The sequence below is a fragment of the Scomber japonicus genome, chromosome 24, assembly GCF_027409825.1.
Source record: "Scomber japonicus isolate fScoJap1 chromosome 24, fScoJap1.pri, whole genome shotgun sequence".
Taxonomy (NCBI): Eukaryota; Metazoa; Chordata; class Actinopteri; order Scombriformes; family Scombridae; genus Scomber; species Scomber japonicus.
Window position 1 is genome coordinate 1,074,014 of NC_070601.1, and position 27,473 is coordinate 1,101,486.

Consider the following 27,473-nt stretch of genomic DNA (forward strand, 5'->3'; position numbering starts at 1 on the left):
GAAGGAAGGACAGAGGAAATAAGGAACGAGGGAGGGAGAAAGGAAAAGAGGAAGGGAAGAAAGAAGGCAGGGAGGAAGGAAAGGAAGGAAAGAAGGAAGGAAGGAAGGAAGGAAGGATATTTTGGGATATTTACAGAAGTTACCAAATATAATTATTTGCCCAATAAAGGGTTAACCCTTTCTCTCCTCCCTTCCTTCTTTCCTTCCTTACCTCCTTCTCTCTCTTTCCTCCCTCCTTCCCTCTTTCCACCCTCCCTTCCTCCTTTCCTTCCTTCTTTTGACCCTTCTTTCCATTTGAACTGAGTGAATATTTGGTCTTAAACACCGAGAAGAAAGCAGCTGTTCGCCAACATGTTTGGTCTTCGTGAGCTTGAAGGATTTCAGAAGTGTCCTTAAACGAGCGCCGATGCTTTCAGAGTTTCTGTTGTGACTGTTAAAAGTAAAATGTGTTGAAAGTCTCAAACATAAAATGAGTGATTACATGAGAGGCACAGAGTGTGGCTGCTCTCTGCTCTGTCGATGATAATATTTGATTCAGCTCAGCTCTGTCGACGCTTCAGCAGTGACAAGAAAAAGGAAATCTGCTGACGGCCTTCTTACAGGTAGAGCCTCTCGATGTGGCCGAGGTGCCTCTTCTTCCTGTTTGTGGACATCAGCTTGGCCATGCCCTCACGGATCCAGCGGACATACTTGGACACCTGGGTGTAGACGCCGTATTTGCCTTTGCGTGCGCACCCTTCGCCCCAGCTCACGATGCCGGTGACGAAATAGGTGTCACCGTACCGCGTGACATGTGGCCCGCCGCTGTCACCTTGGCAGGCGTCCTTTGCTTCTGTGTCGTAGCCGGCACAGAACATACGGGCGGTGATACGTAAGCTGGTGGATTCCATGCAGACGGACCGATCCACGTACGGCATGTTGAGGCGCTGCAAGATGGTGGACGGCTGCCGACCCTCGCCGATACGTCCGAACCCGCTGACCAGGCCTTGAGGCTGCCGCATCAGGACCTGTGAAGAAAGGAAATGACGTCAGGAATGAATTGGTCATGTTTATGACAAACATGCGTTAAAGGAGCAGTGTGTAGGATTTAATGGCACGTAAGAGAATCCACAGTGGTCGTGAAACTACAGAGTTCTGGGCTACTGGAGAACATGGCTCATTCTGTGATTATACACTTACTGAAACATACCTATGAGTATTTGATCCACTTAAATCTTACACACTTGAAGTTGGTTTTACAGTTTTTCTACATTGGTTTGGCTCATTTCTTGAAACAGAAATTACATTCTCAAAACAACATGGACACACCTCCAAACCACTTGGCAATCGTTCACAACAGAATTGTATTTCTCATTGATTTCATTACTTTGCAAATGTCTTTGTACATCTTTGCAAATGATTAAGTACAGGTAGCCTACATTTAGCACAGTTAGCCTACAGTTAGCACAGTTAGCCTACATTTAGCACAGTTAGCCTACATTTAGCACAGTTAGCCTACAGTTAGCACAGTTAGCCTACATTTAGCACAGTTAGCCTACATTTAGCACAATTTCTAAGTGAATAGATCCTGTTGATCTAAACTGATTGATTGATTCTCAGTCTAATGGTTGTTCTCTCCAAAACATGTCAGCATCATTTCATTCTATAAGTCATCACATGCAAAATAAGTCAAGAACCTAATACCATGAATATCATATATGAATCTCTTGGAACATTTGATAAATTGATTAATTGACAGTCAGGTGAAAATAGGACTTGACTAACGAAGGAGGAGTTTCACACATCTCAGATGACCAATCAAACAATATGTTTAGTTACCTGACAGGTGCTGTCCATGATTGTGAATGCTGCCAAACACGTATATATAGAGCTAGACCAGGACTAGTACAATTTGTGAACATGGAGGCACCTCGCCAAGTAAATGAACAAGGGCAACTGCCTGCTCGAGGAAGAGGAAGAAGAACAGGAGGAGGAGTAAGGGTGCGTGGTGGTAGAATAGGGGGAAGAGGTCGAGGAGCAAGAAGACAACATGCTGATTATAGACTATGTCATCAACCATCGGCTCTGATTTGATCCCTGAAAATGAGAGAAGTCTCGTCCCTACCAAAGTATGTAATTGTATGGGACAATGTGAATTTCCACCGTGGCCCGCTTATCAGAGCCTGGTTCACTACTCATCCAAGGATGGTCATGGTGTTCCTACCACCTTACTCTCCTTTCCTCAATCCTATTAATTTTCAATTTCCTTGGCAGTATGAGTGCAATGTGTGAAGTCAAACCTTGGAGGGTACTCTTACCGTAAAGTCCTATTTTTTCTTCTTTTTTTCAGTTTTATACACAATTCTGTTCTGTTAGCTAGACAAAAAACTAGTACAGTAACCATTGTGAATGAAGGACTGTGCTGAGAGTGAGAGGTGGACATAAGGGATATTTCAATGGTCCTCTGGTTGCCATAGTGACAAAACATCTAACCATTTTGACTTGCAGTGCTCACACAATGCCAAAGGGACAATGCATTTTGGGGGCACTGACTGTTTATATGAGAAAGAAATGTAGTTTTGACACATGAGTGAACTGTTTTGGGAGCGATATGAGCTTTTGGAGGTGAACCATGGTGTTGTGCTGAACCATCCAGGTTATTTTGGCAAAAGCACCAAGAGTGTTGAGAATGTCCAGTCTGTTTCAAGAAATGAGCCAAAGCAATTGAGAAGGATCTTTTGCCTTTTGGTGGCACTGACTATTTATATGGGAAAGGAATTTAGTTTTGACACGTGAGTGAACAGTTTTGGGAGAGATATGAGCTTTTGCAAGTGAACTATGTTGTTGTGCTGAACTGTAAGACTGTTCTGCCAAATGATCTTAGAGTTTTGAGAATGTAATTTCTGTTTCAAGAAATGAGCCAAACCAATGGAAAAAAAACTGTAAAGTGGTTTAAATAAATTACCTTCTCAGCGAAGTCTGACTCGGGTAAGCAGGCCGGCAGGATGTACCTGCTGAACTTGATGGGCTTGGACAGTTTGATGAGGGCGATGTCGTTGTGATAAGTGTCGGGACGATACTTATTGTGAGCGATGATACTTTCGACTTGGCGGACGACTTCGTTACCGTGATTCACCAGGATGTCAAACTCACCTGGACACAGAAGGTGGATGGATGGGTAGGTAGGTAGGTAGGTAGGTAGGTAGGTGGGTGGGTGGGTGGGTGGATGGATGGATGGATGGATGGATGGATGGGTAGGTAGGTAGGTAGGTAGGTGGTTAGGTAGGTGGTTAGGTAGGTAGGTGGGTGGGTGGTTGGGTAGGTAGGTAGGTAGGTGGTTGGGTAGGTAGGTAGGTAGGTGGGTGGGTGGGTGGATGGATGGGTAGGTAGGTAGGTAGGTAGGTAGGTAGGTAGGTGGGTGGGTGGGTGGGTGGATGGATGGGTAGGTAGGTAGGTAGGTAGGTAGGTAGGTGGGTGGATGGATGGGTAGGTAGGTAGGTAGGTAGGTAGGTAGGTAGGTGGTTGGGTAGGTAGGTAGGTAGGTAGGTGGATGGATGGGTAAGTAGGTAGGTAGGTAGGTAGGTAGGTAGGTGGTTGGGTAGGTAGGTAGGTAGGTGGATGGATGGATGGGTAGTTAGGTAGGTCGGTAGGTAGGTAGGTAGGTAGGTAGGTAGGTAGGTAGGTAGGTAGGTAGGTAGGTGGATGGATGGGTAGGTAGGTAGGTAGGTAGGTAGGTAGGTAGGTAGGTAGGTAGGTAGGTGGGTGGGTGGATGGATGGGTAGGTAGGTAGGTAGGTAGGTAGGTAGGTGGTTAGGTAGGTGGTTAGGTAGGTAGGTGGGTGGGTGGTTGGGTAGGTAGGTGGGTGGGTGGGTGGGTGGGTGGATGGATGGATGGATGGGTAGGTAGGTAGGTGGTTAGGTAGGTGGTTAGGTATGTAGGTGGGTGGGTGGTTGGGTAGGTAGGTAGGTAGGTAGGTGGATGGATGGGTAAGTAGGTACGTAGGTAGGTAGGTAGGTAGGTAGGTAGGTAGGTGGAGGGATGGGTGGGTGGATGGATGGATGGGTAGGTAGGTAGGTAGGTAGGTAGGTAGGTAGGTGGTTAGGTAGGTGGTTAGGTAGGTAGGTAGGTAGGTGGTTGGGTAGGTAGGTAGGTAGGTAGGTAGGTAGGTGGTTAGGTAGGTGGTTAGGTAGGTAGGTAGGTAGGTGGTTGGGTAGGTAGGTAGGTAGGTAGGTAGGTAGGTGGTTAGGTAGGTGGTTAGGTAGGTAGGTAGGTAGGTGGTTGGGTAGGTAGGTAGGTAGGTGGGTAGGTAGGTAGGTGGGTAGGTAGGTAGGTAGGTAGGTAGGTAGGTGGATGGATGGGTAGGTAGGTAGGTAGGTAGGTAGGTAGGTAGGTGGGTGGGTGGATGGATGGATGGATGGATGGATGGATGGATGGATGGATGGATGGGTAGGTAGGTAGGTAGGTAGGTGGTTGGGTAGGTAGGTAGGTGGGTGGGTGGGTGGATGTTTGGATGGATGGATGGATGGATGGGTAGGTAGGTAGGTAGGTAGGTGGTTGGGTAGGTAGGTAGGTAGGTGGTTGGGTAGGTAGGTAGGTAGGTAGGTAGGTAGGTAGGTGGTTAGGTAGGTGGTTAGGTAGGTAGGTAGGTAGGTAGGTAGGTAGGTAGGTAGGTGGTTAGGTAGGTGGTTAGGTAGGTGGTTAGGTAGGTAGGTAGGTAGGTGGTTGGGTAGGTAGGTAGGTAGGTAGGTAGGTAGGTGGTTAGGTAGGTGGTTAGGTAGGTAGGTAGGTAGGTGGTTGGGTAGGTAGGTAGGTAGGTGGATGGATGGATGGATGGATACCTACCGAGTGTAACGTAGATGTAGCGTGACTCGTTCATGCAGTGGGCGGCGGTCAGGATGATGTACTCGTTGAGGATCGTTCCTCCGCAGAACCCTCGGTGGGCCTCGTTCAGGAGGAGAGCCTACAAGGACAGAGGAGAGAAGGAGGTAAGGAAGGAAAGGAGGGAGGAAAGAAAGAGAGGAGGAGAGCCTGCGAGGATGAGACGGGACCAGAACAATGGAGATTACAAAGCAAAGCAAAGTGGACACCTTTTGGTCAGCAGCAGACTCCCGGGTTGCTACCTGCCATGGACATTCTCCCGGTGGACAGTCCTCTCCACCAACGACGCGAAAGACAGGCAAAAGGAAAGGAAAATAGAAAGGTAGGAATGAAGGAAGGAAGGAAGGAAGGAAGGAAGGAAGGAAGGAAGGAAGGAAGGAAATAAGAAGGGAAGGAAGGAAAGACAGGCAAAAGGAAGGAGGGAAGAAAGGTAGGAAAGACAGATGGAAGTACAGAAGGAAGAAAGGGAGGAAGGACAGATGGAAGGAAGGAAGGAAAATAGGAAGGTAGGAAGGAATGCAATTCTACCTGCCATGGACATTCTCCCGGTGGACAGTCCTCTCCACCGACGACGCGGGTCATACTCGACTGCTGAGGTCTGATAACACTCTCGACGGAAAGACAGATGGAAGGAAGGAAGAAAGGAAGGACAAATGGAAGGAAGGAAGGAAGGACAAATGGATGGAAGGAAGGAAATAAGAAGGGAAGGAAGGAAAGACAGGCAAAAGGAAAGGTAGGAAAGACAGATGGAAGGAAGGAAGGAAGGAAGGAAGAAGGGAAGGAAGGAAAGACAGATGGAAGGAAGGAAGTACAGAAGGAAGAAAGGGAGGAAGGACAGATGGAAGGAAGGAAAGACAGATGGAAGGAAGAAAGGGAGGAAGGACAGATGGAAGGAAGGAAGGATAGAAGGAAGAAAGGGAGGAAGGACAGATGGAAGGAAGGAAGTACAGAAGGAAGAAAGGGAGGAAGGACAGATGGATGGAAGGAAGTACAGAAGGAAGAAAGGGAGGAAGGACAGATGGAAGGAAGGAAGTACAGAAGGAAGAAAGGGAGGAAGGACAGATGGAAGGAAGGAAGGAAAATAGGAAGGTAGGAAGGAATGCAATTCTACCTGCCATGGACATTCTCCCGGTGGACAGTCCTCTCCTCCGACGATGCGGGTCATACTCGACTTCTGAGGTCTGATAAGACTCTCGAGCACGTAGTTCTTTGGGAGCGGGTCGTTGGTTCTGTTCTCAAAACCTGACGGTTCTGTGACGTTGGGATTGAAGTCCGTGTCGTTAAATCCAGTAACGTTCTCGTGCGTCGCGTTGGGACGTTCGTACCTGAAGACGGTCCGGGTGCTTCCAGTGAAGATGACGCCACATTTGAATTCCTCTGCAAAGAATTTGAGACAAGAGATCGAGACGAGACATATTAATCACTGAAAGCGGGGAGGAAGGAAGGATAGGAGGAAGAAGGAAAGGTGGAAGGAAGTATGGAAGGGAGGAAGGAAGGAAAGAAGGAAGGAAAGGAGGAGGAAGGAAAGGAGGGAGGGAGGAATGAAGGAGGGAAGGGAGGGAGGAAGAAGTAAGGAAAGGAGGGAGGAATGAAGCAGGGAAGGAAGGGAGGAAGAAGGAAGGAAAGGAAGGAAAGGAGGAAGGATGGAGAGGAGGAAGGAAGGGAGGAAGAAGGAAGGAAAGGAGGGAGGGAGGAAGGATGGAAGAGAGGAATAAGGAAGGAAAGGAGGAAGGAAGGATGGAAAGGAGGAAGGAAGTATGGAAGGGAGGAAGGGAGGAAGAAGGAAGGAAAGGAGGGAGGGAGGAAGGATGGAAGGAAAGGAAGGAAGGCAGGAAAGAAGGAACAGGGTTCTCACCGTTGGAGAAGCAGGACTTGTCATCTCCTGCCAGGTCATATCCATCAGCGCAGGAACACAAAACGTTCCCTTTTTCCACCCGGCAGAAGTGTTTGCAACCACCGTTTGAGTTCTCACAGAGTTCAGGAATAGCTGCAAAGACATCGGAAACACTGTCAAGAAAAGCCAGGGTTGTTTTAAATAAAGGATGGTTGAAAGAAACAAAATGATGAGGGAGGGAGGGAGGGGAGGAAAGGAGGGAGGACAGAGAGAGAGAAGGAGGTAAGGAAGGAAAAGAGGGAGGAAAGAGAGAGAGAAGGAGGTAAGGGAGGGAGGTAAGGAAGGAAAGGAGGGAGGAAAGAAAGAGAAGGAGGTACGGAAGGAAAGGAGGGAGGAAAGGAGGGAGGAAAGAAAGAGGAGGTAAGGAAGGAAAGGAGGGAGGGAGGAAGGAAAGAAGGGAGGAATAGCTGCAAAAGACATCAGAAACACTGTCAAGAAAGGCCAGGGTTGTTTCTAACAAAGGATATACTCTAAGAGGGAGGAAAGAGAGAGAAGGAGGTAAGGGAGGAAAGGAGGGAGGAAAGAAAGAGAGAAGGAGGTAAAGAAGGAAAGGAGGGAGGGAGGAAGGAAAGAAGGGAGGAAAGAAGGAATGAGAGAAGGAGGTAAGGAAGGAAAAGAAGGAAGGGAGGAAAGAAGGAACAGTCAAAACGGACGGGGTCAATTTGACCCGGGAGGACGACACAAGGGTTAACCCTGTTCCTTCCTTTCCTTTCCTTCCTTCTTCCTCCCTTCCTTCCCTCATTCCTTCCTTCCCTCCTTCATTCCTCCCTCCTTTCCTTCCTTCTTCCTCCCTTCCTTCTTTCCTTCCTCCCTCCCTTCTTCCTTCCTTCCTGTCCTTCCTCCCTCCTTTCCAAACAACAAATGGTTTGCTTCCTTCTTTGTTGACCTATTCCTATCCATCCCACCAGTCCCCTTTCTGAAGGCACCCATAATACCCTTTGTGTCATGTTCCAGGCTTCACAAAAAATAAGCTTTGAGCAATAAATGAAATAACGAGATCACAGATACAAGCTGCCGAAATTAGTCTCCTTCACAAGGTGACTACCTCACCAACGCTTCTTCATACTGACAGAAGTCAGCTGAGGTAGTTCAGGCATCTGATCAGGATACCTTCCTGTGGAGGTACTCAAGGTATGTCCAACTGGGAAGAAACCTCACGTTATAACCAGGCGGGGAGTTCCTGTCCTCTGAAAAGAAGCCAATGCGGAAGTAACTTAGAGCTGCATTCTATCAAAAGGCCACCAGGGGGCGACCGGGCCGACTTCTCACTTGATTTCTAACCTCAGTAAACGTTTTCAAAATGTGTTTATGGTCTCAATCGCTAGTTTAAAGCCTTCTTCAATGCAGTATGATGTTCATTTGGGACATTTTGGCCTCCCTGATTTTATATGTGACGATAAAGCAGGGTATGCATTAGGGCGTGGCTACGTCCTGATTGACAGGTTGATTGACCAATGTCCTTGAGATCCAGCCCTCGCAACCAATCGCGGCCTGCCTGCTCCGCCATTGGTCCCGCCCATACGTCCGTCCATGACTCCGCCTCATGCCCATATAAGTAGAATCTGTGTTCTTTTTTTCCCAGCATGCACCTGAAATGTTCAAGATGGCGCTGCCTAGATTCGATACTATTGACTTCCGAGCAGCAGTCCACAAACCAATGGGTGACGTCGCGGATGTTACGTCCATTTCTTATATACAGTCTACGGGCAGAACCCAGAACATACTTTGAGGGGATCATATATCTCATCTAGACTGGGAACACCTTATGATCCTGTGGGAAGAGTTAGCTAACAAGGAAGGAAGTTTGGGCTACCTTCCGACCCCAATGGGAATCGATAGATGATGTAAGAATGTTTATAAGTGATGAGGACATTTAAGTTTTTGCTAAAGGACACCAAGCTTGAACCCGACTGTCTGGAGTGAGTTTAGTTCTGTACCGATTTCACAGTTGTAGCCCTTGTACGCGGACTCGCAGAAGCAGGTGTACCCGCCGACCGTGTCTTTGCAAATTCCTCCATGAGCGCAGGGCCTCGATTCACATGCGTCACCATCTGCAGAACACACAGAGCAGGTTCAGGCAGGGGAGTCTTGATAAAATGTCACTTCAATCATGCTTAAATTCTGCTAAGACGTCTGGTGAAATAGATGGTATAATTTCAGCTCTTGCTTCTTAAAAGTTCGCTCCATATATCATCCCCCAAAAACCCACATTGCCTTGTTTAAACCCAAATGTTGAATTTTAATTTAAGAGAACACCTTACCAGCATATTTGGCCCAGAATTCTTCCTGCAAAGAATATAAAGAAGAGATTAAAACAAGATAAAATCCGAGCAGTGACAGAAGATTTTTTTTTTACGAAGGGTATGGTACAAACTAAAACTTGAACCTGAAGAGCAATGTCTTTATCAATGTCTCCTTTTAAATTGTTTCCTTAGATTTAGCCATCAGGAAAATATTCACTCAGCAGTTTTATCTTGTTCATTAACAAAAGAGGCATTAATCAGTGGCTAGGTTAGGATAAGACGCGCCCTAACCCTAACCCTCTTTTCCTGTGATTCTGGATAGGACGACTAACAAGAGGCTTTCTCAAAGTTATGTGGGTGTTTTTTTGTGGACTTGCTGTGATGGGTTTTGTTTGAGTGTATGTTGGTGTGAAAGGTACAGGAGGTGAATACAGTTTTCTCAGCGTTTTCGAAGATCTCGCGCGCCTCCTCCTGGTCGCAGCGCTCCTCGTAACACTCCCGCTCCAGGTTGCCTTGTTTGACCTCCTCGAAAAAGCTGTTGGCTCGTCTCCGCCGGCTCAGCACCTGACTGGCCGAGTTGCCGTCCATGAAGACTGGTGAGAGAGCAAAATACTGGCGTTCAACCGTCATTTACTGCCACTGAAAGTTTCATATCAACAACGTTACTTTTGCTTCATTAATGAGGCAAATTTGCGTAACTGCTAGCCACACTAGCTTCATGATTGGCTGTTCAGTCCAGGCTGAAATATTACAAAGCCTTTTGATCCTCACAGGATGAATAACAACTTTGATCCACTGACTTTTTATCTAGTGCTATCGTTTGACATTCAACCAGCTTCAACTGTTCTTTTCAGTACATGTAAACACTAGGGCTGTCAGCGTTAACACGTTAATCGCGATCAGATTAATGTAATCCATAACGCGTTAATGTTTTTAAAATCTCATTTTAATGTTGCAAGCCTTTTTGTCCCTTCTATTCCCCCGTAGACGGCTCCTCTAGCTGTAGCGCTATGCTTTGAAGTGGCCTCCTGCAGTAAACCTACCGCGCTGATGGAAAGTAAGAGAGCTACTGGACTTTTGAACGGCTTGTTTAACTTTAAAACACTTCCAGACGCTTCAGTTGACAAGTCAAAAGTAAAATGCAACCTGTGTCAAACGGAGTTTAACTACCACCGGAGTACGTGGAGTTTGAGTTAGCACCTCCACGCTAAACACCCAGGTGCAGCCAAGCCAGCCTCAGCTCCACCAAAGGACCATTTTGGAGTGTGGGAGTCGCAGCAGAGCCGTGATTGATTCCCAGTTAAGACACTCTGGTAAGAAATGCTTTACATTATGGGCTTAAAACTGCCTTCAAATGGAAAATAACAAGATTTTAAACATGCAACTCAAAACGCCATTAATCGCGATTAACTATGGAAACTCTGCGATTAATCTCGTTTTAAAAATGTATCGTTTGACAGCCCTAGTAAACGCCCTTATTTAATAATACCTGCTAAATCAACCTCCACTAACATCCTAAACAAGTGTTTCTCCAAATCCTGACGAGATACTAACAAGGTTTTTAGATGTTGGTGTGTTCCCATCTCGCACTAAACACGGCAGACGAGGAGCTGCTCCCGACTGCACACAATTAAAGTTAAAAATGTCGTGGTGAGACGAAACAAGACAAGAACATTTTGTTTTTGTTGAAATTGAATAAATGAACAGTCTGATCGAAGTCTAACTTCACGTATATTGCATCAGTTCCTTTTTTTGTAAAACTTGGTGCTAATTGCGAAAACTGTAAACTATGACAGGAAGTTTGCAGCTGATAGTTGCTGATGTGACGTAGGTGGAAGCGAGCGACATGTTGAAGAAACATCAGTGCAAGTTCTTATACTTCGGAAAACAGCAGCTTGCAACTTTCTCACTAACTCTGACACAAATTCAACGTTAAGACGAACTTTTCTGGCTCGAAACCTGAAATAAAAGACCAATCACAGCCCAGCAAGGGGCTGTTGGTCCAATCAGGTGTAAGAGCTGTCAATCATCAGAAACCTGTCAGTGATGTCATCAGGTGGAGAGTCTCACGCGCACACACACACACACACACACACACACACACACACACACACACACACACACACACCATGCTAAACACACAAAAACATGACGAGGTCAAGTGTCACCACCCCTTCCCCTCTCTGCTTCAACTTCATATTCTTCCTCCTATCCTACCTTCCTCATCTTCACTCACTCAGTCATGGGGGTGGAGGGGGGGGGGTGGCGTACCTTGAACGGCGGCGGCCAGGTGGAGCAGCAGCAGGAGGCCGAGGGGCAGCCGTTGAAACCAAAACATGGCCCTTGGATGGTGAGCTTGACTCGAAAAGATCTGAGTGTGCTGAGTAGAGGTAATGGAGTCTGAGAGTCGGGGGAGAGAGAGAGAGGGAGGGAGAGAGAGAGAGGGAGGGAGAGAGAGAGAGAGAGAAGGGGAGGCGGAGAGGAGAGGAGGGCAATGACCTGAGAGAGAGGAGGAGGAGGAGGAGGAGGTAGTGTAAACTGCACTGATCAGAGGGGGGGCCGGGCTTCCTGCTGGAATATTTGAGATAAAAAGTCAAAACTACAAAACTGAGTCCAAAACAAGTTTAGAGCTTAATTAACTACAATTCCCAGAGAGCATTGCTGTCAGAATCAGCCAATCAGAGAGCTTCACACTCTAAATAACTCAAACTGGTGTCATTATATGATTCTTACATTAGTTTTTATTAGTTTATTAGTAAGTTTTGAGAGTTTTTACGGTCTGTAATATTGAGGATGGTCAGTTAAGATGTGACAGAAACACTGAAGGATTGGCGGTCTCTTGTACTTTTTGGCACCAGAAGAAGGAATCCCCCCCCCGACCCCCTCCCCTCCAGCAGCAGGAGGAGATTTACTGTAAACCAGGATGTTCAAACACTAAACTCAACCTTCATGTCAGCTGCTGTCTCGCTTGTTTTCGTCATTTCCTGCAGCGGCAGCCAATCAGCGGTGTCCTCCCAGGGGGCCGAGCGGCACGCGATCATAGTCCAAAAACCTAAAGCTTTGATCAATATTTACTCTGCAGACTGTAACAGTGCAGAGAGGAAGAGGAATGTCTGATTTCACTGATTCATTGATGCATACGTGCTATTTAAAACTCTTCTGTCTCCATGTCACCAATTGCCAATGTTTAAATAACATTTTTATTTATTTCAGATAGAATAAAGTAGCTGTGTTGAAATATACAGCAAGTGCATTTAATGTTGATATTCTGGTGGTTTATTGTTTCTTTTCTGTAGAATAAGAATGAATGTCTGTTTCCATGTGAGTCTGGAAGCAGCTGACTGATTATTTTCAGTTCCACATTTGAATCTATTTTAATTACGAACATGAAGCTCAAATAAAAGCCAGCAGAGGCAGCACTGAGCAGAGAGTCCAGCACAGGAGGTGAAGAAGAAGAAGAAGAAGTCCTGGTTTCCTGCCTGGTGTTTCCTTTTATCACCTCACACCTGCAGCTTGGATGAAATTAAGGATTGAAATGCAGAACCTGGATCTCCATTAATGAGAATCACGATGAAACTAAACACACAGGTGAGTTTTACCTGCTTGTAAATACTACCTCCAGATTCTTTTGGGGACTTCTATGTCTGATTTTAAAAATGAGAAATCGAGCACATGAATTTAGATTAAAGGCGGCTTGTTCAGATTTAAATAGACACTGAAATTCAATTTGTTGGTGCAACTTTCAACTTAAAGTTTGAAGCTTTTATTTTGGTGATCACAAAAAACCATCAGATCCTCAATCAGTAACTTATTTTTTTAATCTTTTACGTGAAGATACAGAAAACAGAACAAAACGAGATTAATATAAACCTAAATAAGTGGAACATCAAATCATTTAACATCATGTTTTTAGGATAAAATAAAGAATTAAACTAAATCTCTGCGTTAAAAATCTATTAAACTAGTTTCTGTTGCAGCATGTCAGCAGCTGCTTTCTCATTGGCTGTCATCACAGTGGGCGGGTCTTTCATTGTGGCCTCCACCCAATCCACAAAGTTGGCCATGTTGGCGTACACCCCATAATACCCTGGGAGCGCACAGCCCCGCCCCCAGCCGACCACGCCCGTCAAGAAGTGGGTGGAGCCGTACAGCGTGACCAGCGGGCTGCCGTCGTCTCCGCGGCAACTGTCCCGCGAGCCGGCCAGGTAGCCGGCACACAGCATGTTGGCGGTGAAGTTAAACTGGGCTTTCTGGGAGCACTGGGAGTTCTGATGGATGGGGATGGACATCCTGCTGAGGATGTTGTCGGCATTGTGGAGAGGCGCGTCGCCGGGGCGGCTGTTGCCCCCGGTGATCCTGGTGCCCCAGCCGGAGACGGTGTGGAAGAGGACCAATAGCAGCTCCTGCTTGGCGAGCTGTTTGGTGGGGAGGCAGATGGGGAGAGCGAGGCGGCTCAGGGTGACAGAGCGGCTCAGTTTCAACAGGGCGACGTCACTGTCGCCTGTCGCCGGGACATAACCTTCGTGGGCAATCGCCATGGAAACGGGGATCCTCTGCTCGGTGCCGTCGTCAACATCCAGGTTGTGCTCTCCTGGAGGCAGAAAGACAATCAATCAGAGGCTCTGAGAGAAGGGCGTTAGGAGAGAGGGAGGTTAGGAAGGAGATAAGGACGGATAGAAGGAGGTTACCTGCCACCACTGTGAGGTTTTGGGGGTCGTTGCCATGGATACAGTGGGCAGCAGTGATGACCCAGTCTGGACCAATCAGAGCTCCTCCACAGTGACTCTTCTCGTTTAACTGAACCAGGACCTGAAGAAGAGAGCGATGCGTTTACTGTCACTACCAACCTCCATGGTGTCTTACTACCAACCTCCATAGTGTCTACCAACCTCCATAGTGTCTTACTACCAACCTCCATGGTGTCTTACTACCAACCTCCATGGTGTCTCAATACCAACCTCCATAGTGTCTTACTACCAACCTCCATAGTGTCTTACTACCAACCTCCATGATGTCTTACTACCAACCTCCATGATGTCTCACTACCAACCTCCATAGTGTCTTACTACCAACCTCCATAGTGTCTTACTACCAACCTCCATAGTGTCTTACTACCAACCTCCATAGTGTCTTACTACCAACCTCCATAATGTCTTACTACCAACCTCCATAGTGTCTTACTACCAACCTCCATAGTGTCTTACTACCAACCTCCATGATGTCTTACTACCAACCTCCATAGTGTCTTACTACCAACCTCCATAGTGTCTTACTACCAACCTCCATAGTGTCTTACTACCAACCTCCATAGTGTCTTACTACCAACCTCCATAGTGTCTTACTACCAACCTCCATAGTGTCTTACTACCAACCTCCATAGTGTCTTACTACCAACCTCCATAATGTCTTACTACCAACCTCCATAGTGTCTTACTACCAACCTCCATAGTGTCTTACTACCAACCTCCATAGTGTCTTACTACCAACCTCCATGATGTCTCACTACCAACCTCCATAGTGTCTTACTACCAACCTCCATGCTGTCTTACTACCAACCTCCATGATGTCTCACTACCAACCTCCATAGTGTCTTACTACCAACCTCCATGATGTCTCACTACCAACCTCCATAGTGTCTTACTACCAACCTCCATGCTGTCTTACTACCAACCTCCATGATGTCTTACTACCAACCTCCATGATGTCTCACTACCAACCTCCATAGTGTCTTACTACCAACCTCCATAGTGTCTTACTACCAACCTCCATGGTGTCTTACTACCAACCTCCATAGTGTCTTACTACCAACCTCCATGATGTCTCACTACCAACCTCCATAGTGTCTTACTACCAACCTCCATAGTGTCTTACTACCAACCTCCATAGTGTCTTACTACCAACCTCCATGATGTCTCACTACCAACCTCCATAGTGTCTTACTACCAACCTCCATGGTGTCTTACTACCAACCTCCATGCTGTCTTACTACCAACCTCCATAGTGTCTTACTACCAACCTCCATAGTGTCTTACTACCAACCTCCATAGTGTCTTACTACCAACCTCCATAGTGTCTTACTACCAACCTCCATAGTGTCTCAATACCAACCTCCATAGTGTCTTACTACCAACCTCCATGGTGTCTTACTACCAACCTCCATAGTGTCTTACTACCAACCTCCATAGTGTCTCAATACCAACCTCCATAGTGTCTTACTACCAACCTCCATAGTGTCTTACTACCAACCTCCATAGTGTCTTACTACCAACCTCCATGATGTCTTACTACCAACCTCCATAGTAAATACTGTAATCTGTGTACAAATACAGAAGAAAAATGAACTGGGCTCGGCTTGGATGAGTTTACCTGCCAAGGACAGTCTCCTCGGCGGCAATGATTGAGTCCCACCAGCCTGGTTCGATCCACAACAGTCTGATTGACGCCTGAATCCTGCGGCTGAAGCTGACCACACGGAAACGCCACTGATACACACAAACACACACAAGTAAACACACACATGTAGAAGTAACATTTGGAGCTGGTGCGTGTTTGCAGACGGCTCGTTTTCACACCTTGAGCGACGCAGTCTCGTCCGTTCTCTCCCAGCACATATCCGTCAGCGCAGAAACATGGTGTTTCTCTAGAACCGTCACAGAAATGTTGACACTGTCCGTTCTGGAGACACTTCAAAGAGTCGTTAAACACTGAGGAGATGAAGATACATTAGTACAAAACAATATATGAACATTAATATTAACAGTCTCTTCTTCATGTGATTAAAGCCATTTTACCCGTCTGACAGTGTTGTCCTCCGTATCCGTCATCACACACACACTCATACGTGTTCCCGACATAGATACATATCCCGTTGTTGAGACACGGGTTCACCCGGCAGGGGTCGCGACCTGACAATTATACTCAGTCAGTGTGGAGGGAAAGTACTCGCTTCATTTACTGCAGTAAAAGTACACAATGTGTTGTATTTTAAAAGCTTGTTATATTATCCATTGTGTCAAATCTTCATCTGAAAAGTAACTAAAGCTGTTAAATAAATGGAGTGGAGTAGAAAGTACCTCAGACTGTACTACAGTAAAGTACAAGTACCTCAAACTGTACTGCAGTAAAGTACTAGCACCTCAAACTGTACTACAGTAAAGTACTAGTACCTCAAACTGTACTACAGTAAAGTACTAGTACCTCTAACTGTACTACAGTAAAGTACTAGTACCTCAAACTGTACTACAGTGAAGTACAACAGAAGAATGAGGGACAATAACAATCAGTCTGATCAGAAGTGGAGATATTGATAAATCAATAAACTAATTACAGGTAGAATGTTTTAATATAAAATAATAAATTTAGGTTTAACTCACGTTGATCCGTCAGCCAGAACTGCATCTGAAGTCACAAAGAACAAATGTAAATAATACTATCATCATTAATAATAATAATAACAGTTTGTACATTTAAATAACTGTGACGATGAGATTGAAAAGATCTAAATTAATTAGAAAATAAGTTTTAGATCATCTGTGACCCAAAACCTTGTGGAGTGGTGCATTTTCTCCCATGATGCTTCTCTCTCCTTAGCGTCTGCAGCGGTGTTACTTTTTGTGAAATATATGATCATATTCGCCACAGGCCTGCAGGGGGAGCTCCAGTTACAGTGAGGTGACGTAACTCGAGCTTGTTTTCTCAGCAGTTGCCATGGTGACTCAAGGTATCGGGGCTCCAAACTCAAGGTGGACATACTCAGAGTTGATTAAACTAATTCAGATCAGCTGTTCTGGAACCGGATACCCAAAGTTTCCATCTCAGAGTCAACTCAGAGTTCAGGGTTAGACTCAGAGTTTGTTGAACCTCCTACCTGGAATAACCCCCCAGATACGGTACAAAGAAGTGCTTATATTTAGCATTGACCTCTAACCCTAACCCCGACCCAGCTGACCGTCTTGGCGTCGTCCTCGAACACTTCTCGCGCCTCCTCGTAGTCGCAGATCTCTTCGATGCATTCTCTCTCCAGGTTTCCTTGTTGCAGCTCCTCCAGGAAGCCGCTGTTAGCTCTCCTCCGTCTCTGCAGCACAGCGTTGGCATCACGCTCCTCCACAAACACTGACACAGCACAATATATCATCAACATGTGTTCACACTGAGCTTATTGATAACACTCAATCACAGGCATGGGTTTATCTTCTGACTCTACACTTTTAAAATCTTTATATGTGACACACACACAATAAAAACTTTAGAAACACACATTAAACAAAGATTTAACAGTTAATAAGCTACATTATTTATTATTTATTGTTTAATTGGAAGGTTAGGATGTTCAGTATCTAGTTTTTACAAATATTTATGTTTGCAAATGTCCAGATTTGACCAGTTTTTATTTATAAACCAGCATTCAGTCATGTTGAACCATAAAGTAGTGATTGTGAAAGTCTTTTTTCCATAAGATTCATCAAACAGAAGGATTCATTAATGACTGATGGTGAGTTTATGAATGTGAACTGGTGTAGAGACTAATTCTGAGTCAGGATATGAACAGTATGTAAAGAGTTAAAATGCTCTCATTAGGACACATCCATAACTTATTGTATGTAGCTCACTGACATGCTAACTGCAATGATGAGAATAAACTGACCTGCTGCAGCAGCGACTGCAGAGAGAAGGATCCAGCAGCTCGTCAGCAGCATGTCGACCCAAAAACCCAAAATAAGCTGAACCTGCAGCGTTTGGAGGAGAGGAGAGGAGAGGCCACGCCCCCTGACCTCTGACCTCTGACCACCAGGGGTCTTAAAACACCCAAATTTAATCAGTCAGTAAACAAACGAGAAGACGTCAAACATTCCTCTGCTGTCAGATTCTCTTTAAATCCTTCATCTGTTTTTATAGTTTGAGTCTTAGTCTTAGTTTATTAATATTATATTTAAACATTCACAGAATCAATATGAACTGTAGGAACCTGCTGTGTTCATGAATCATACAACACACACACATATACACACAGTGAGAGGGCAATAACCTGAGAGAGAGAAGGAGGAGGAGGAGGAGGAGGAGGAGGAGGAGGAGGTAGTGTAAACTGCACTGATCAGAGGGGGGGCCGGGCTTCCTGCTGGAATATTTGAGATAAAAAGTCAAAACTACAAAACTGAGTCCAAAACAAGTTTAGAGCTTAATTAACTACAATTCCCAGAGAGCATTGCTGTCAGAATCAGCCAATCAGAGAGCTTCACACTCTAATGTTGATCTGAAAGTTAGAGGACGAAATGATTTTTTACACTGTTAACAATCAGCAGGTTTTTACAGTAAGTTCTCACAATAAACTGCTGTAATCACACTTTTTGCAAAGCAGAATTTTACAGTAAGTTACAAGTAATTACTGTGATAATGGTTCAGCACCATACTGTCACTTAGCTATAAAATATTGTTGTCGTCTTCTACCGCTTATCCGGGGTCGGGTCGCGGGGCAGCAGCCTAAGCAGGAAGCCCAGACTTCCCTCTCCCCAGCCACTTCGTCCAGCTCTTCCCGGGGGACCCCGAGGCGTTCCCAGGCCAGCCGAGAGTCATAGTCTCTCTAACGTGTCCTGGGTCTCCTACCGGTGTGATGGGCCCTGAACACCTCACCAGGGAGGCGTCCGGGAGGCATCCTGACTAGATGCCCGAGCCTCCTCATCTGGCTCCTCTCACCGCGGAGGAGCAGCGGGTCTACTCCGAGCTCCTCCCGGATAACTGAGCTTCTCACCCTATCTCTAAGGGAGAGCCCAGCCAGCCTACGGAGGAAGCTCATTTCAGCCGCTTGTACCCGCCATCTTGTTCTTTGGGTCACGACCCAAAGCTCATGACCAGAGGTGAGGGTAGGAACCAAGATCGACTCCCTCTTCACCACGACGGATCTGTGCAGCGTCTGCATTACTGCAGACGCTGCACCGATCCGTCTGTCGATCTCACGCTCCATCCTTCCCTCACTCGTGAACAAGACCCCGAGGTACTTGAACTCCTCCACTTGGGGCAGGATCTCATCCCCGACCCAGAAAGTGCACTCCACCCTTTTCTGGTTGAGGACCATGGATTCGGATTTGGAGGTGCTGATTCTCATCTCGGCCGCTTCGCACTCGGCTGCGAACCGATCCAGTGAGAGTTGGAGGTCACGGTCTGATGAAGCCAACAGGACCACATCATCTGCAAAAAGCAGTGACCCAATCCTGAGGTCACCAAACCGGACCCCCTCCACACCCTGGCTGCGCCTAGAAATCCTGTCCATAAAGATTATGAACAGGATCGGTGACAAAGGGCAGCCCTGGCGGAGTCCAACCCTCACTGAAAACAAGTCCGACTTATTACCGGCAATGTGGACCAAGCTCTGACACCGGTCATACAGGGAACGGACGGCCCGTATCAGGGGGTCCGGTACCCCGTACTCCCGGAGAACCACCCACAGGACTCCCCGAGGGACACGGTCGAATGCCTTCTCCAAGTCCACAAAACACATGTGGACTGGTTGGGCCCCATGCACCCTCAAGGATCCTGCAGAGGGTGTAGAGCTGGTCCACTGTTCCACGGCCCGGACGAAAACCACACTGCTCCTTCTGAATCCGAGGTTCGACTATCCGACGGACCCTCCTCTCCAGCACCCCCGAATAGACCTTACCAGGGAGGCTGACGAGTGTGATCCCCCTATAATTGGAACACACCCTCCGGTCCCCCTTCTTAAAAAGAGGGACCACCACCCTGGTCTGCCAATCCAGAGGCACTGCCCCCGATGTCCACGCGATGCTGCAGAGTCGTGTCAACCATGACAGCCCCACAGCATCCAGGGCCTTGAGGAACTCGGGGTGGATCTCATCCACCCCCGGGGCCCTGCCACCGAGGAGAGCCCACACCCGAGCTACCCGGCCCTGCTTCCTTACCGGAAGGCATGTTGGTGGGATTGAGGAGGTCTTCGAAGTGTTCCTTCCACCGATCCACAATGTCCCGAGTCGAGGTCTGCAGCGCACTGCTTCCTCCTCCTGAGACGCCGGATGGTGGTCCAGAATCTATTCGAAGTCGCCCGGAAGTCGTTTTCCATGGCCTCGCTGAACTCCTCCCATGTTTTTGCCTCAGCGACCGCCGCAGCTGCCCTCCACTTGGCCTGCCGGTACCTGGTATCAGCTGTGTCCTCCCAGGGGGCTGAGCGGCACGCGGTCATAGTCCAAAAACCTAAAGCTTTGATCAATATTTAGTCTGCAGACTGTAACAGTGCAGATAGCAAGAGGAATGCCTGATTCATACGTGGTTTTTAAAACTCTTCTGTCTCCATGTCACCAATTGCCAACGTTTAAATAACATATTTATTTATTTCAGATAGAATAAAGTAGCTGTGTTGAAATATACAGCAAGTGCATTTAATGTTGATATTCTGGAGCAAATTGAGTTTTTTTGTTTCTTTTCTGCACAAAAAATAAGAATGAATGTCTGTTTCCATGTGAGTCTGGAAGCAGCTGACTGGTTATTTTCAGTTCCACATTTGAATCTATTTTAATTATGAACATGAAGCTCAAATAAAAGCCAGCAGAGGCAGCACTGAGCAGAGAGTCCAGCACAGGAGGTGAAGAAGAAGAAGAAGAAGTCCTGGTTTCCTGCCTGGTGTTTCCTTTTATCACCTCACACCTGCAGCTTGGATGAAATTAAGGATTGAAATGCAGAACCTGGATCTCCATTAATGAGAATCATGATGAAACTAAACACACAGGTGAGTTTTACCTGCTTGTAAATACCACCTCCAGATTCTTTTGGGGACTTCTATGTCTGATTTTAAAAATGAGAAATTGAGCACATGAATTGAGATTAAAGGCAGCTTGTTCAGGTTTAAATAGACACTGAAATTCAATTTGTTGGTGCAACTTTCAACTTAAAGTTTGAAGCTTTTATTTTGGTGATCACAAAAAACCATCAGATCCTCAATCAGTAACTTATTTTTTTAATCTTTTACGTGAAGATACAGAAAAGAGAACAAAAAGAGATGAGTATAAACCTAAATAAGTGGAACATCAAATCATTTTACATCATGTTTTTAGGATAAAATAAAGAATTAAACCAAATAATCTATTAAACTAGTTTCTGTTGCAGCATGTCAGCAGCTGCTTTCTCATTGGCTGTCGTCACAGTGGGCGGGTCTTTCATTGTGGCCTCCACCCAATCGACGAAGTTGGCCATGTTGGCGTACACGCCATAATACCCTGGGTGCGCACAGCCCTGCCCCCAGCCGACCACACCCGTCAGGAAGTGGGTGGAGCCATACAGCGTGACCAGCGGGCTGCCGTCGTCTCCACGGCAACTGTCCTGCGAGCCGGCGAGGTAGCCGGCACACAGCATGTTGGCGGTGAAGTTAAACTGGGCTTTCTGGGAGCACTGGGAGTTCTGGAGGATGGGGATGGACATCTTGCGGAGGACGGGGTCGACTTTTGGGACGGGAGCGTTGCCAGGTCGGCTGTTGCCCCCGGCGATCCTGGCGCCCCAGCCGGAGACGGCGTGGTAGCGGACCAATAGCAGCTCCTGCTCGGCGAGCTGTTTGGTGGGGAGGCAGATGGGGAGAGCGAGGCGGCTCAGGGTGACAGAGCGGCTCAGTTTCAACAGGGCGACGTCGCTGTCGCCTGTCGCCGGGACGTAACCTTCGTGGGCGATTGCCATGGAAACAGGGATCCTCTGCTCGGTGCCGTCGTCAACATCCAGGTTGTGCTCTCCTGGAGGCAGAAAGACAATCAATCAGAGGCTCTGAGAGAAGGGCGTTAGGAGAGAGGGAGGTTAGGAAGGAGATAAGGAAGGATAGAAGGAGGTTAGGAAGGATAGAAGGAGGTTACCTGCCACCACTGTGAGGTTTTGGGGGTCGTTGCCATGGATACAGTGGGCAGCAGTGATGACCCAGTCTGGACCAATCAGAGCTCCTCCACAGTGACTCTTCTCGTTTAACTGAACCAGGACCTGAAGAAGAGAGCGATGCGTTCACTGTCAGTTTAAACGTCAGAGAGCCAGACTCCTCCAGATGTGAAGCTCAGAGCAGTCAGAGAGGTTACTACCAACCTCCATAGTGTCTTACTACCAACCTCCACGGTGTCTTACTACCAACCTCCATAGTGTCTTACTACCAACCTCCATAGTGTCTTACTACCAACCTCCATAGTGTCTTACTACCAACCTCCATAGTGTCTTACTACCAACCTCCATAGTGTCTTACTACCAACCTCCACGGTGTCTTACTACCAACCTCCATAGTGTCTTACTACCAACCTCCATAGTGTCTTACTACCAACCTCCATAGTGTCTTACTACCAACCTCCATAGTGTCTTACTACCAACCTCCATGGTGTCTCAATACCAACCTCCATGGTGTCTTACTACCAACCTCCACGGTGTCTTACTACCAACCTCCATAGTGTCTTACTACCAACCTCCACGGTGTCTTACTACCAACCTCCATAGTGTCTTACTACCAACCTCCATAGTGTCTTACTACCAACCTCCATGATGTCTTACTACCAACCTCCATAGTGTCTTACTACCAACCCAACGATGAGGACGATGTCACATATTAGACGGTTCAAATCTTTAGAACAGAATTCAAAGGAAAGTAAAAAGTGTGACTACCAACCCTCGTTCTCCCCTATGTGTCATAAAGCTGATCTGAGCTACTGTGGGGACAAGTTTAGTCAATGGTTCAATTTACCCCCAAAGGTTTAATTCAGCTAATACAGGAGAAAAATGAACTGGGCTCGGCTTGGATGAGTTTACCTGCCAGGGACAGTCTCCTTGGCGGCAATGATTGGCTCCCACCAGCCTGGTTTGACTCACAACAGTCTGATTGACTGAATCCTGCGGCTGAAGCTGACCACACGGAAACTCCACTGATACACACAAACACACACAAGTTAACACACATGTAGAAGTTGTATTAACATTTGGAGCTGGTACGTGTTTGCAGGCGGCTTGTTTTCACACCTTGAGCGACGCAGTCTCGTCCGTTCTCTCCCAGCACGTATCCGTCAGCGCAGGAACATTTACGTCTTTCTCCAGAACCATCACAGAAATGTTGACACTGTCCGTTCTGGAAGAGACACTTCAAAGAGTCTTCAAACACTGAGGAGATGAAGATACATTAGTACAAAACAATATATGAACATTAATATTAACAGTCTCTTCTTCATGTGATTAAATCCATTTTACCCGTCTGACAGTATCGTCCTTCGTATCCTTCAGCACACTGACAGTCGTACGTGTTCCCGACATAGATACACGTCCCGTTGTTGAGACACGGGTTCACCAGGCAGGGGTCGCGACCTGACAATTATACTCGGTCAGTGTGGAGGGAAAGTACTCACATCATTTACTGCAGTAAAAGTGCACAATGTGTTGTATTTTAAAAGCTTGTTATATTATCCATTGTGTCAAATCTTTATCTGAAAAGTAACTAAAGCTGTAAAATAAATGGAGTGGAGTAGAAAGTACCTCAGACTGTACTACAGTAAAGTACTAGTACCTCAAACTGTACTGCAGTAAAGTACAAGTACCTCAAACTGTACTACAGTAAAGTACAAGTACCTCAAACTGTACTGCAGTAAAGTACAAGTACCTCAAACTGTACTACAGTAAAGTACAAGTACCTCTAACTGTACTACAGTAAAGTACAAGTACCTCAAACTGTACTGCAGTAAAGTACAAGTACCTCAAACTGTACTGCAGTAAAGTACAAGTACCTCAAACTGTACTACAGTAAAGTACTAGTACCTCAAACTGTACTGCAGTAAAGTACTAGTACCTCAAACTGTACTGCAGTAAAGTACAAGTACCTCAAACTGTACTACAGTAAAGTATAAGTACCTCTAACTGTACTACAGTAAAGTACTAGTACCTCAAACTGTACTGCAGTAAAGTACAAGTACCTCAAACTGTACTGCAGTAAAGTACAAGTACCTCTAACTGTACTGCAGTAAAGTACTAGTACCTCTAACTGTACTACAGTAAAGTACAAGTACCTCAAACTGTACTACAGTAAAGTACTAGCACCTCAAACTGTACTGCAGTAAAGTACTAGTACCTCAAACTGTACTACAGTAAAGTACAACAGAAGAATGAGGAGATAAATCAATAAACTAATCACAGGTAGAATGTTTTAAAGCTCACTGCAGGCGACCCCGGTTCAAATCCCGCACAGAGAGGTCTTATCCTGTGTGTCATTGCCCCCCCCCCCCCTGCCTCCCGTTTCCTGTCTCTCTCTACTAACCTCTACATTAAAGGCAAAAAGCCCCAAAAAATACCCAAAAAAAAGAGAATGTTTTAATATAAAATAATAAATGTAGGTTCAACTCACGTTCATACGTCAGCCAGAACTGCCTCTGAAGTCACAAACAACAAATGTAAATAATAGTTTCATCATTTATAATAATAATAATTAAAACTGCAAGCTGCGGTGAACGGGCCTCCGCCATCCCATGCATGTCGGTTTACAGATACAATAACAGTTTGTACATCTAAATAACTCAGAACTTAAAAAATGTGACGATAAGATTGAAAAGATCTAAATTAAGTAAAAAAGAAGTTTTAGATCATCTGTGACCCAAACCCCCCAGATACGGCACAAAGAAGTGCTTATATTTAGCATTGACCTCTAACCCTAACCCCGACCCAGCTGACCGTCTTGGCGTCGTCCTCGAACACTTCTCGCGCCTCCTCGTAGTCGCAGATCTCTTCGATGCATTCTCTCTCCAGGTTTCCTTGTTTCAGCTCCTCCAGGAAGCCGCTGTTAGCTCTCCTCCGTCTCTGCAGCACAGCGTTGGCATCACGCTCCTCCACAAACACTGACACAGCACAATATATCATCAACATGTGTTCACACTGAGCTTATTGATAACACTCAACTCACTACCAACCTCCATAGTGTCTTACTACCAACCTCCATAGTGTCTTACTACCAACCTCCATAGTGTCTTACTACCAACCTCCATAGTGTCTTACTACCAACCTCCATAGTGTCTCAATACCAACCTCCATAGTGTCTTACTACCAACCTCCATAGTGTCTTACTACCAACCTCCATGGTGTCTTACTACCAACCTCCATAGTGTCTTACTACCAACCTCCATAGTGTCTCAATACCAACCTCCATAGTGTCTTATTACCAACCTCCATAGTGTCTTACTACCAACCTCCATAGTGTCTTACTACCAACCTCCATAGTGTCTTACTACCAACCTCCATAGTGTCTTACTACCAACCTCCATAGTGTCTCAATACCAACCTCCATAGTGTCTTACTACCAACCTCCATAGTGTCTTACTACCAACCTCCATGGTGTCTTACTACCAACCTCCATAGTGTCTTACTACCAACCTCCATAGTGTCTCAATACCAACCTCCATAGTGTCTCAATACCAACCTCCATAGTGTCTTACTACCAACCTCCATAGTGTCTTACTACCAACCTCCATAGTGTCTTACTACCAACCTCCATAGTGTCTTACTACCAACCTCCATAGTGTCTCAATACCAACCTCCATAGTGTCTTACTACCAACCTCCATAGTGTCTTACTACCAACCTCCATGGTGTCTTACTACCAACCTCCATGATGTCTTACTACCAACCTCCATGATGTCTCACTACCAACCTCCATAGTGTCTTACTACCAACCTCCATAGTGTCTTACTACCAACCTCCATAGTGTCTCAATACCGACCTCCATAGTGTCTTACTACCGACCTCCATAGTGTCTTACTACCAACCTCCATGATGTCTTACTACCAACCCAATGATGAGAACGTTGTCACATATTAGACGGTTCATATCTTTAGAACAGAATCAGCTGACAGAGAGTAAAACCTCACATGGTAACGCACACACACAGTAACACACACACACACACACACACACACACAGTAACACACACAGATTAAATGTAAAACATGAATTCAGATCAAATCTCAGTTGAACAGAAAACTGAATCAATGCAAAAACCGTTAACAAGCTACATTATTTATTATTTATTGTTTAATTGGGAGTTTAGGATGTTCAGTTTCCAGTTTTTACACAAATATGAAGAATTAATCTTTTTAATAAACGTGGGTCAAACACAAAAATGTTTTAAAGAAGCTGAAATATCTCCATGTTTGTATTTTCTGGCTCACGTTAGAAGTTCAGGAAGTGTGAACAGTATGTGAGGATTAACAGGATGTAAAACAATGAACGGACTTTATCTGATTAATAGTTAAAACATCAGAGACGCTGCGTGAAGAAACATGTTTAACCCTTGAAATGCTGTTCAGGGTCACATTTTAGAGCTGTAAAAACACTAAGTACACATTTCAGTCAGAGGTTTCCTAATGTGACCCACAGTGTAACACTATGGAAATAAATTTATCTTTTTTTACATTTTAGTGCGTCTGATACACATTTTTATGTTTGCAAATGTACAAATTTGACCTGTTTTTATTTTTAAAAACCCAGCATTATTATTATATTATTATTGTTATATCGTTTATTTGCAGAGGACAATGCATATTAATGGTGCAATGACGTCCTGTAAATATACCGGGTTTAGCTCAAGGCTAATTTCCACCCTTAGTTCTCACATTAAAAGACACACAGACATACCATAGAAACAAACAACAGCTTAAAATATAAAAACATATAAAAAAGGCACAATGTTAGCAGCAATTATACAATAAGTTACAGTAAAGGATAAGATACAGACAACATTCAACCATGTTCAAATGTTCTTGAACCATAAAGTAGTGATTGTGAAAGTCTTCTTTCCATAAGATTCATCAAAGATTTAACAGTTAATAAGATAGATTATTTATTATTTATTGTTTAATTGGAAGGTTAGGATGTTCAGTATCTAGTTTTTACAAATATTTATGTTTGCAAATGTACAAATTTGCTGAGTTTTTATTTAAAAACCAGCATTCAGTCATGTTGAACCATAAAGTAGTGATTGTGAAAGTCTTTTTTCCATAAGATTCATCAAACAGAAGGATTCATTAATGACTGATGGTGAGTTTATGAATGTGAACTGGTGTAAAGACTAATTCTGAGTCAGGATATGAACAGTATGTAAAGAGATAAAATGCTCTCATTAGGACACATCCATAACTTATTGTATGTAGCTCACTGACATGCTAACTGCAATGATGAGAATAAACTGACCTGCTGCAGCAGCGACTGCAGAGAGAAGGATCCAGCAGCTCGTCAGCAGCATGTCGACCCAAAAACCCAAAATAAGCTGAACCTGCAGCGTTTGTAGGAGAGGAGAGGAGAGGCCACGCCCCCTGACCTCTGACCTTTGACCTCCAGGGGTCAGAAAACACCCAAATTTAATCAGATCAGTAAACAAACGAGAAGACGTCAAACATTCCTCGGCTGTCAGATTCTCTTTAAATCCTTCATCTGTTTTTGTTGTCGTCCTCCCGAGTCAAATTGACCCCGTCTCTCTTTTCACTGTTCCTTCTT

The 27,473-nt window shown here is 45.5% G+C and overlaps 1 protein-coding gene across 1 annotated transcript; it reads right to left on the reverse strand.

Annotated features, from left to right (window-relative positions):
- Positions 1–27,392, reverse strand: LOC128354592 (uncharacterized). Its single transcript, XM_053314807.1, has 18 exons — positions 27,171–27,392; positions 24,661–24,824; positions 24,338–24,362; positions 23,194–23,307; positions 22,969–23,106; positions 15,361–15,476; positions 13,683–13,803; positions 12,957–13,585; positions 12,611–12,632; positions 11,266–11,565; positions 9,427–9,587; positions 9,013–9,037; positions 8,689–8,802; positions 6,713–6,844; positions 5,969–6,234; positions 4,822–4,939; positions 2,945–3,132; positions 1–1,007 (listed from the first exon to the last, which is right to left on the reverse strand). Exons 1-18 carry the CDS (start codon positions 27,220–27,222, stop codon positions 597–599), a joined length of 3,096 nt encoding a protein of 1,031 aa, XP_053170782.1. The 5' UTR covers positions 27,223–27,392; the 3' UTR covers positions 1–596.
- Positions 27,393–27,473: the final 81 nt, after the last annotated feature.

What these genes read in the sequence shown, in the direction of transcription:
- LOC128354592 (XM_053314807.1), bottom strand. Translation starts at nt 27,222, where the DNA reads ATGCTGCTGACGAGCTGCTGGATCCTTCTCTCTGCAGTCGCTGCTGCA. An exon ending in ACGAGACTGCGTCGCTCAAG is followed by an intron (nt 15,477 to 22,968) that starts GTGTGAAAACAA and finishes TGTGTGTATCAG; the next exon opens with TGGCGTTTCCGTGTGGTCAG. An exon ending in ATTCTGGGCCAAATATGCTG is followed by an intron (nt 8,803 to 9,012) that starts GTAAGGTGTTCT and finishes TGTGTTCTGCAG; the next exon opens with ATGGTGACGCATGTGAATCG.